Raw genomic sequence first — 10,635 nt, forward strand, 5'->3', positions numbered from 1 at the left:
CAATGTTCTTTATATTGTATATTGAAAACCATCAACAAACGAGCAGTCCCCTGTGAGCAAGCACTTGGGGAGGGTGAGAAGGAAAAACTCTCTTTTAGCTGAAAGAAACTTTTGTCAGAACGAGGCTCAGGGAGGGGCAGCTATCTGCCCCAATTGGTTGGGGTGAGGGTAAGGAGACAAGACAAAGACACACTGTAGACGTGTGTCTTTGTCTTAGATAATGATTAGATATAATTGTTTTATAAGCTGTAGTTGTTTTAGAAGTAATGTAGGCCGGGTTTAATACTTAACATCTCAATTTTTACTGATTTCACTAGAAATTGCACGTATGTTGTCACTGTCAAATTGAGTACACAATATTAAAACGAGTCAAGTGAATAACACTCTTAACAAATGAAATGGCAAGCAGATTATCTGCTGAGAGGCACACCTGCTGCAGGCCTTTCTGACTCTGTGGTGCACTTTGCACTTTCTTTGGAATAGTCTGCTAGGGCAGCTGCTTCTAAAAGGATGACAGAAAATAAATAATCAACACTGTGCACCCTAGAACCAGGGCAGTATTAAATACGGTGTCCTCCTTGTTAGAGGAGGATGCCTGTATAGGACACTGAGTAAAAACTGAGCAGCTCCTTCAATAACGGGCTGCTTCACAAAAACGCACAGCTTAGGTCCGGCTCCATGAGCACCACTGCTCCCATTTGTCCACACAGACAGGATTGAAATATGTCACTGATGTGCAGTTTTATTGTTGTGTAACGTCACATGTCGTCAAATGTATTTACACTTCTGTTCTTTCAACTATAACATGCATTTTCTCCATTACTGCATTTTGAACAACCCAAGTCATCTACTGCCAACATCCCCTAAGCATGTTATGTCTATGCTTTAAAGACTCAAAGCTGTTTTTACTGAACACGGTTCTAGATAGGTGATAATATGGATAATCAGTGTATAATAAACCAATTTATGCATATTATTAGATATCTAAGTGAGTTTGGGGTTTCTACAAAGTTCATATGAAACATGGTTTGTTGGAAAGTTATGAAATTTTAAAAAATCACTTCTGTGCCAAGTTTCATCAACTGACTGCAGTCAGATGTTCCTCTGTGTTCAAACCTGTTAAACAAGCAACTTCACATTTCTTGTAGTTGGTTGCAACATAACCAAGCCAATTATGGTAACTGACTAAAACAAAGGACAGTTGTAATAAAACAAGGAACTTTCTGCATTTTCCCAGCCACTCCTCTCACATGGCTGTGCCACAGCTAATAATAACACATTTCTCATGTATTTGTTTGTGGAGCGGATCCTTTCTTTATCATTTCATCCACCATGCAGAAAATATCATGAATTATGATCAGTGACACAGTCACACCTACCTTTATCAAGTTTTTCATACAAACTGCGTGATATGTGAAAGCTACTTGTTCATTGTTTAGGGTTCAGCTAAAGCCGCTTTAGCCTGCTATAAAAAAAAAAGAATTTAAAAAAATATATCTTTTTAATTCATTTTTTAAATATAACTGTCTATTATTTAGTTATTAGGGAATACACAATGTAACCCAAATAATAAAAGATAATGAGTTATAAAATATTCATAAAATACAATATATGGTTAACTGATGTATTTTGTGTTGTTGTTGTTGTTACACAACCCAAACTGTATGTTACATTCCAAAACTACCTTTCCCATACACGTCCGCCCTCATCAGTATGGAAGCCGGTCAGTCCAAAACTGACGTTGTCATACTGGCTCGTCTGCCGCTGTTACTCTTAAAGGAGACGTACCTCATTCGAGGGTACTCCCGGTCAAACAAATATGAGGTATGCTATAGCTTTAAGAACTAAATAATACTGGATATTTCTAAAATAATATGCGTCATTAAACTTATATATTTTAAATAATCTATTTTGCTATTTATGCAGTGGCACAAAAATTGATCGTTGGCCAGGCTAACGAAACTTGGGCTGGCTCTGGCCTTGTATGGTGGGCCTTCATTGTGAACGCTCATAAGTAACTAGACTTAAGTAATCACTAAAGTCGGTAAAGGCTATAACTGTAAGAGCGAAATGGAGTCTGGGAAAGGCGAGGTTTCAGGCACTGGTCCTGGAACTCGGACCGCAGAGTCGACAGCGGCCTCAAAACCATCCGCGGACTCGAGTGAGCCCTCCTGCGGTAGAGCCAGAAGCAAAAGGCGGACAAAAACATCCTTGTTCTTCCCGGACTCCGGTGAGACTCGTTCCGTCACCTCAGGCTCTGTGCGTGTGTTACGATCAAGGGAAGCTGGAGCTGGTACGACCTGCGAGTCTAGAAATATCACATGCAAGAAAAAAGCGACCAGTTCAGGGGACGCACGCAGTCGACCTGCAGGATCACGCACCAGAAACACACCTGTCATACAGTAAGTGCGTGCGCTGCTACTTTGATGGACGAAACTATTTGAAGAAGCTAGACACATCCTTGACAACAAGTTTGTTTACACCTCAGAAGTGTTATTTCGGTGGGACTTCTTAAAACTGTGTATTTACTGCATACAAAAAATAAATAAAATAAAACTAAACCTTTAAATGTGTTGATTCTTAACTTTCTTTCTTGCAGAAGTGCAATAAAGAAACCAACAGCCAGTCGGGGTAATGCACATATGTGAATCCCGTTCATCTGCAAGCAGTCATTTTACCTTTTACCACTTAACAAGTGTGTTATTAACCCATGTTCACATTTATTTCCCCAGCATCCACAAAAACAATTGGACCAAAGCTTCCCAAAACTAGAAAAGGTGGGGGGAAACCTTCAACCAGAGCCTCACACACATCAGCAGCAACATGCAAGCTCGAAGCTGAGTCAGGGGCGTTTTCATGTGGTAAGAGAAGACCCCTTGCATCCTTTTTGTTGTGCACTTGTTGAACTGTGTGAATATCTTGAAATGAAAGTGCAAGCAACTCAAAATAAACTGACAGACGTGTGTGGTTTTTTTCAGTGAGGGACACTGGTTCTGTGAAAGAAAGCAATGGCAGGTGAGTGATAACTTATCAAAAGCACATCAGAGGGAACGAGGGAGGATGTTACCAGCGGTACTGTGAAATTCAACATGTCCAGTGTCGTGTTAATGTCCCTATTAGCGTTGCAGATCCAGATGTGGCTCTCAAGGAGGACCTTGCATTAAGAGATGATCCAAATGACCTTGTCAAAACTGAGACAAAGACGTACGTCGATTATGCTACCTGATCACCGATCGTGCAATGTACTTCACATCAGATTAAGCACATTAGTGGTAAAATTTGCTCTTTTTTCTTTATTTTTCCCCTCTGTTTAGGAATAAATCAAAGCGCCACACAACATCACAACACAATGAATTCAAGAAAGAAGAGTCAGAGAAGGAGGAAGAAGATTGTGGCATTAAAAAGGAAGAAACCACCAGGAATGTAGCTCAGGGTCAAGATGGAGTCACTGGCACTGATCCTGAGCCAGTCAGGAAGTAAGTAGGAGATGATAGTAAACCAAAAGATAATAGAGGGGGGGTTTTGCCCATGTGAGAATTTTTGGCACCTTGTTTTGGTCCCAAAAAAAAAAAAGAAAGTAAAGGAAAAATTACAAGAATTTATCAGCTGTGGTTCACTTACTAAGATATAGCATTTTTTACTTATCAAAAGGCCAATAAAGACAAATAAAGCACCCTGATTTCTGTCACATCAGTTAGCCGAGATATGAGTGTGAACACGCTTTTTAGTTCGTTTGCTTTATTTTTGCTTTTGTTTGTTTTTTAAATCAAACACCCAAGCACATGCCTTTTTGTGTGAGACTGTGTGATCTGAAATGAAGACTCTTTAGCTTTTAAGAAAGTTTGAGTTAAAGAAAGTCCCAGCAGTAGAACTACACACTGAGTAGGGGTCTGGGGGTCATCCGACATTACGAATTTGAGTGTCGGACAGTTTGGTTTAGATTTTTAGATTGTACAGCTTTTATAGAATTATTCTCAGTTTTGCTTATTTAATAGCTTATAGGGTAATGAGCTGTAGCCAATTTTGCTTCAGTTGTTTGGGGCAGTAACCCGTTTTAAGTGTGTTTCACATTTGGCTTAATATTCTGGATTGGATTTTAAACCAATCTGAGTTTCAAGGGTCGGATGGATTTCAATCTAAACATTCAAATCATATCACACACACAGGTTGTTTTATTTTGTTGTTGTTGTTGTTGTTTTTTGTTTAGAAATGTGCATTGTTATTGAGGCTGACTAAAAGAGGGATTCGTTGAGATTAATTGACAATATAGCATATAGATTGTGTATTTTATTGTTGATTTAGTGACTGTGTGTATTGTATATTTTGAATTTATTATACACTTTGGTCAGCTGAGTTTGTTTTAATTGTGTTATCGAAATAAACTGACTTGACTAATATAACTAACTCATAACTGATGTAGATGTTAAGGGGTTGAAGAAAGCTCACTGACGTAGTTTCAGTGACCATGCCAGTGGAAAGCATTCTTTCCACAGCGAGTCACGTTGTAGGTTTTGGTTTCGTCTCTCTAGTTCTCATGTTCGTGAAAGTTAAACAACTCAAGAGTGGGATTGTTAACAGTAAAACGCATTACTGATTTTTATCATAGAAATCTGAATTCATTTAAAGCCAAATCTGAAATCTGTTTTGAATCTAAATCTCTCTTCTTCCTTTTTTCACTGTAGACGAGGTAAACGAGATGATAGATCCCCTCGGCAGCCAAAACGAAGGTAAAGTGTTCGTTATAACTCCCTAGTGCTTTTTTTGTTGTTGATGTTGTTATTTTTTTTAAAAGAGCGTCCTTTTTAATTACTCTAGTCATTACAGTTCATAACATACCACCACACACATACATACCTAGGGGGGCAGGTGCATTACCCATAGGCTGGTGAGTGGGCCTGCTGCAGTGGCCCCATTCAAACTCTTGGGGGCACTGCAGATGGTGCGGTTGAGCCACTATGTCTGCTTGTGGGTCCTGGGGTGCATTGTTGTGGCTTCCCTCCCCCATTATCAAGTACATTTATGACAAAGACACAGGCATTCCTACACACTCTCGCTCTGTCTCTCACACACACACTGTAAGAGGATTGTTGATTTATATATCTGTGTATGTTCTAATTTGTGTGTTACAGGTGCTGTGTGTTTGTTTTTTTCTTCATCATACCCCCCTCCCCCTTCTTTGTAAAAAAATAATTTTTCCTTCCTGTCCTGCCTCATACATCATCATACTATACAACATATAAAGTAATAACTGAAGTAACACAAATATAAAATGAATAAGTAAACAGACAAAAGTTTCACATGAACAAGTAGAGCCTACAGAGATTCTGTATAGCTGTGTTTGCAAAAGCAAAATATGTTTGGCACCACAGTGCATTTAGATCATAATTCTGATTGCAAAAGCCGCCAGACAGGACGGGATTTTCTTTAAAGCCTTGTTGATTATACATTTCTTTTTTCCCATCTTCACAGGAAAAAGCCACCGGTGCAGTATGTCCGCTGTGAAATAGAGGGCTGCGGTACTGTTTTGGCCCACCCACGCTATCTACAGGTCTGCTGTCACCAGGGGAACTGAAATGGATCGATTACTCTGTGATGTTTGCCTTTTAACCAGTTTCATTTCTCCTCATCTCTCGATTTCAGCATCATATAAAGTACCAGCACTTGTTAAAAAAGAAGTACGTGTGTGATCACCCCTCATGTGGGCGCTTGTTTCGCCTGCAGAAGCAGCTGCTGCGCCACGCTAAACATCACACAGGTGATACAAAGATGTTTATACTCAATGCTGGTAACAATTTTCATTAGACTAGGAAAAAGATGTACCCACAAAGCAAAAAGATGTTTCATTTAAAACTCAATTACATTCTTTTTTTTTCCATACTTAGTGTTCTTGTCTTCTTCACATGTTTCTCTCAGATCAGAGGGACTACATCTGTGAGTATTGTGCTCGGGCCTTCAAGAGCTCCCATAATCTGGCTGTGCACAGGATGATCCACACAGGAGAGAAGCCAATACAGTGAGTTTATACATCTGATAATGTAACACAAGTAAACAAGGAAGAAATGAAATGAAAAACAAACAGTCACGTCTGAGTGTCTGACATAAGTTCCAGTAACAAAAGAAGGAAGCACGTCTTTTTCAAGAAAAATCTTGTATAACCCCACTGTGGGATCACATGTCTTAAAATTAGCTACAAGAATTTTTGGCAGACAAATGACATCAAGTGACATCAAAGTCATCTATGTCATAGCACTCGCTAGTATAAACACGTCACACAAGTGTTTGTATTACACATGCAGAATATACTGCTGACTCGTTTCAGTTGAATGAAAACGTTTCAACTCCTCTTTACAAACAATGTATCAGCGGATGGGAGAGGTTGGATTATTATTGTTTCTTATTAGATAATGATTTAATCATTAGTGCGATAGCTTTTTTTCAGCTGATCATCTTAGTGATACAGTATTCATTTATTTAAACGTCACTCAAAAGGATTTTAATTTCTCCCTAAGGCTCCCTGAAACCCTTTTTCTTTTCTCAGCAGGGAACAGAGTGCAAAGTTTACTGGTACAGTGTGGTAAATAAAATTCTAGGAAAATTATACTTTATTTAGTTTTTTATTTTGTAGACGTAGACGTTTTAAGAAGGGTATCAATGTTTGGTGATTTAAAACCACATTGTACTGGCTGATATTTTTTCAGACACAAGATATAAACAGATTTTTGTAACATTTGTTATTGTCAGTTATTTGAGAGTCCTTAGTAAGATATAAGGGAAGGTGTAGAGTGGCCTCAGGTGGTGAAACTATGGTAAATGGCCTGTATTTATATAGCGCTTTACTAGTCCCTAAGGACCCCAAAGCGCTTTACACTATACACAATCATCCACCCATTCACACACTGGTGATGGCAAGCTACATTGTAGCCACAGCCGCCCTGGGACGCACTGACAGAGGCGAGGCTGCCGGACACTGGCGCCACCGGGCCCTCTGACCACCACCAGTAGGCAATGGGTGAAGTGTCTCGCCCAAGGACACAACGACGGAGACTGTCCAAGCCGGGGCTCGAACCGGCAACCTTCCGATTACAAGGCGAACTCCCAACTCTTGAGCCACGATCGCCCCGGCTTGGTGAAACTATGCAACATCACTCACAGCATGGTTGAAGGTGTTTTTTCTTGTCTAATCTCTACTTCTTTAATTGTCTTTTATCGGTTGCTATAAACATGAGTATCGGTATGTTGGTCAATTTCACACATGATTTTTACCTTAAAGGTCATAGGTCAGGTTTGTATAAATTAGGGTTTATCTCGCATATTAAAAATGTTATGCATCCATCAAGGAGATTTTGGCCTCCCACCCAAAAACAAACAAACAAAAAATCAAATACAAATATAGGAATATATTAGAACAATTTTTAATTTTTCAAGTATGGTTCAATTGCTTAAACTTAAAATACATTTTGTTTAATCATATGGCCAAATGAACAAAAGAAATGTGTAGACCTGTGTTACTAAAGTTGCTTAACTCTGTCTTGGTTTTTTGCTGAGTCATTCCCAAAAGGAAGCACTCTTTATAAGGCAGTGTCAATGACAGTAACAATCAAACATTATGATTGTGACATTTCTTGTTTTTACATATTTTGCTGATACAAAATGTTGATCTTAAATGCTGATTTTTTTTAAATTGTAATAAAATCCATGCCTTTAAAAAAATGAACTGCTCTTCCTGTTCCACACAATAGTCCACATCCCAGCAAATAAATGACCTGTTTAACTTAATTCTCCAAAAAGAAATCTTTTCAGAAATTCAGAAGTACAACAAACTTTTCTTCTCGCTCATTCTCTGCAAGAGAAATCGAGGTCTTGCACACATTTCCATAAAGGTTCTCCAACCCTGTTCCAACAATACTTGTTTATACTTAAATTTGACATCTTTCCAGTGGAAGGTCTGAAATATTTTTCCTATTCACTCTGCAACATTTGGTCAGTGAGGGAATGTACTGGAATTTATTCTACTCTAATTTTTAATTAAAATACATAAAACTTCTCTCACTGATTCAGGAAAAAAATCAACTAAAACTAAAGTGTCTTAAGTGAGGCTTGATCTCAGTGTGCGTTCAGACCTTAAGCTGTTTTTTGTCTCCATCTTGTGGCAGGTGTGAAATCTGCGGCTTCACCTGCCGTCAGAAGGCCTCCTTGAACTGGCACATGAAGAAGCATGACGCAGAAGCCTCCTACCAGTTCTCTTGCTCCATTTGTGGAAAAAAGTTTGAGAAAAAGGACTCTGTTGTTGCCCATAAAGCCAAGACCCACCCTGAGGTGCTCATAGCAGAAGCTTTAGCAGCCAACGGAGGAGAAGTAATAAGCACACCCACCCCAGTCCTCGAGACTCTTCCAGCAGTCATCCAGCCTGAGCAGCCTTCTGTCAGCCAGCAGAGTTGCTCAGTAATCAGCACTACCACCCCGGTCCTCGAGACAACTCCACTACTCACTAAGCCTGTGCAGCCGTCTGTTAGCCAGCAGAGCCACAAGGACCAAAAGAGTCAGGAGAGCCAGGAAGCGGCAAGCAGTGGGCTCACTCCACTGCAGCAGGTGGTGCTCCCAGTTGCTCCACAGTCTGAACAGGATGTATCTCAAGGACAGTTTCTCCAACTGCCCCGCATGGTGCAAGTTTCACATCAGCAGCAGGGCCCAACCTTGATGCACTTCTCCAGCACCAGCTACCCTCAGCTCATCCAGCTCTCCACTCTTCCAGTTAGTGCAGTCACATCCGTGGCTTGTGTGGAACCCCAGAGCACACTCCTCACCCTGAGCTCCGTCACCACCCTGGCCTCCACAGCATCTGTGGCTCCCCAGCAGGCCGTGCACTGGGGGAGGGAGGGGGACGTGGATGCGCAAATTTGCGGAGAGGGTGATCTGTGGGAAAGGGTGGTGGTGGCAGGGGGCGGACAGGATGTAGGGGAAATGATGTGGGGGGGTAACGCGGAGAGGAGGAAGGAAAATGAAGGCACTGTTTGGGAGAGGGAGGGAGAGCGGATGTCACAGTGTGCAGATGTAGGTGGAGACAGTTTGATCTAGATGTAAAGAGGGCGAAATGAACTGAAGGGCGACTTTATGTTTATGAAGGAAACGCACATTTTATTCCAATAAAACACTGAAACACTTGAAATGCATACATGATGGATATTTAAAATAATAGAAGCTGTCTTTGTGATCTATATACAGTCACTTTCAGTACAGAGCTACTTTGTATCAGGGAGTTGTTTTTTTTTTAAATTAATACAATGGATTACATACTTTTTGACCACCTAATATTTTATAAATTTTGGAGTTTGTCATGTAATTTCGAGATCAAATGATTGTTGGTTATGCACAAGAAGATCACAGCTTATTTGTATTTCCCTGTAGTATTCCTGTTGTGTTGATGTGTGTCCTTTTGAATGGTGAACTAATGAGAATTACAAGGTGCAATTAATCCTCAAACTATAAAAAACAACCATACCTGATTTCAGTTTGGTTGCTTGTCCTTTTAAGGGCAAAACCTTACAAATCACTGTGAGGCTGAGCTTGGATCGCTCCTTGAAAGGCCCATTGTGACCATTTGTATTTGGAGAGTCTCAGGCATGGGGTTTGGACATTCATGGAGTTGTGCACCATAAATTCTTCCTACATGGGAAAAAAAGAAATCATCTGGAGGCATCTGAGGGAAAATATTCAGCTTAAACAACCTGAATAATACAGTCGTCACTCACCACCTTCATCTTTTTCTCATTTTAACACTATCTCGATACATAAATGCACAAGTTCAAGTGGTCTGAACAGGACTTCCAGGGACTGATGTCAAAGTGACAGGACCCCAGGAAGAGACCCGGCACTTCATAAGGATCTGATGAGGCTGATGTCAAAGCCAGCACATTTTGATTCCACCTTGTACTGATGTAACTGAGTTCAAATCTGTTAACATATGTCTCACTCCAGTCCTCGTGAGTTGAAATAGTAGGACAGTGGGTTATAAACACAAGGCCAGAATCGGCCTGGGAAAGACTCCGGTGTAGCTTTGGAAAATGTGAAGGAGTGCTTAGATTTGTAACTATTAACTCTTTCATCAGGTAAACAGCTGTTCCTATTAACAAAAATATCCCTCATTGCCATTCATTCTACACCAAAGTAATTAAGTAATAGAATTTTTTTTTACATTTCACAGTAAAAAAGTAAAAAGACTGGTGGAGTTTCCCTGATCTTGTTATTTGAGATCAAAGTGAACTGTATGTGGTCCACAATGTAAGCTGATGCTGTAGTGTATAAATGTTTCTGTTCTAGTGGCCCAGCCACTGTGACAGAGAGTTAGCGTGAACAACTCTGAAAACCACCTACGTTTGTTCTTCTCTTGCTCCTCTTCCTTCTCATATGTTGCAGTTTGTAAAGAAAAGATTTAAGTTGCTTTCTGTGCTTCATTATATTTCAGTAAACCAGGAGCATCACACTTGGGAAATAAACTGTTTTTCCAAATCTTCACGTTCTTCACAGGCAGCAGTATCATGTTAGGAAAATATGTTCCCTCTGAAATTAATTTGATAATTTTTGTGTGGTTTTATCAGACCACTGTAATATGATACAAATTATATAAACCTCTGTATG

The 10,635-nt window shown here is 40.0% G+C and overlaps 1 protein-coding gene across 1 annotated transcript; it reads left to right on the forward strand.

The window, feature by feature from the left end:
- Positions 1 to 1,727: 1,727 nt before the first annotated feature.
- Positions 1,728 to 9,299, forward strand: LOC146675108 (uncharacterized). Its single transcript, XM_085400159.1, has 12 exons — positions 1,728 to 1,824; positions 1,927 to 2,402; positions 2,600 to 2,631; positions 2,733 to 2,861; positions 2,979 to 3,015; positions 3,121 to 3,204; positions 3,315 to 3,476; positions 4,683 to 4,727; positions 5,470 to 5,548; positions 5,641 to 5,755; positions 5,914 to 6,013; positions 8,154 to 9,299. Exons 2-12 carry the CDS (start codon positions 2,071 to 2,073, stop codon positions 9,073 to 9,075), a joined length of 2,037 nt encoding a protein of 678 aa, XP_085256285.1. The 5' UTR covers positions 1,728 to 1,824; positions 1,927 to 2,070; the 3' UTR covers positions 9,076 to 9,299.
- Positions 9,300 to 10,635: the final 1,336 nt, after the last annotated feature.

This window comes from Rhamphochromis longiceps, linkage group LG3 (genome assembly GCF_057381845.1).
Source record: "Rhamphochromis longiceps isolate RC_006_pf linkage group LG3, R_longiceps_female_GT1.1, whole genome shotgun sequence".
Lineage (NCBI taxonomy): Eukaryota > Metazoa > Chordata > Actinopteri > Cichliformes > Cichlidae > Rhamphochromis > Rhamphochromis longiceps.

Excerpts from the sequence above, each read along its gene's own strand:
- LOC146675108 (XM_085400159.1), top strand. The coding sequence starts at position 2,071 with ATGGAGTCTGGGAAAGGCGAGGTTTCAGGCACTGGTCCTGGAACTCGG. Across the intron at positions 5,549-5,640 it reads CCCACCCACGCTATCTACAG|CATCATATAAAGTACCAGCA; the intron begins GTCTGCTGTCAC and ends TCTCGATTTCAG. Across the intron at positions 6,014-8,153 it reads ACAGGAGAGAAGCCAATACA|GTGTGAAATCTGCGGCTTCA; the intron begins GTGAGTTTATAC and ends ATCTTGTGGCAG.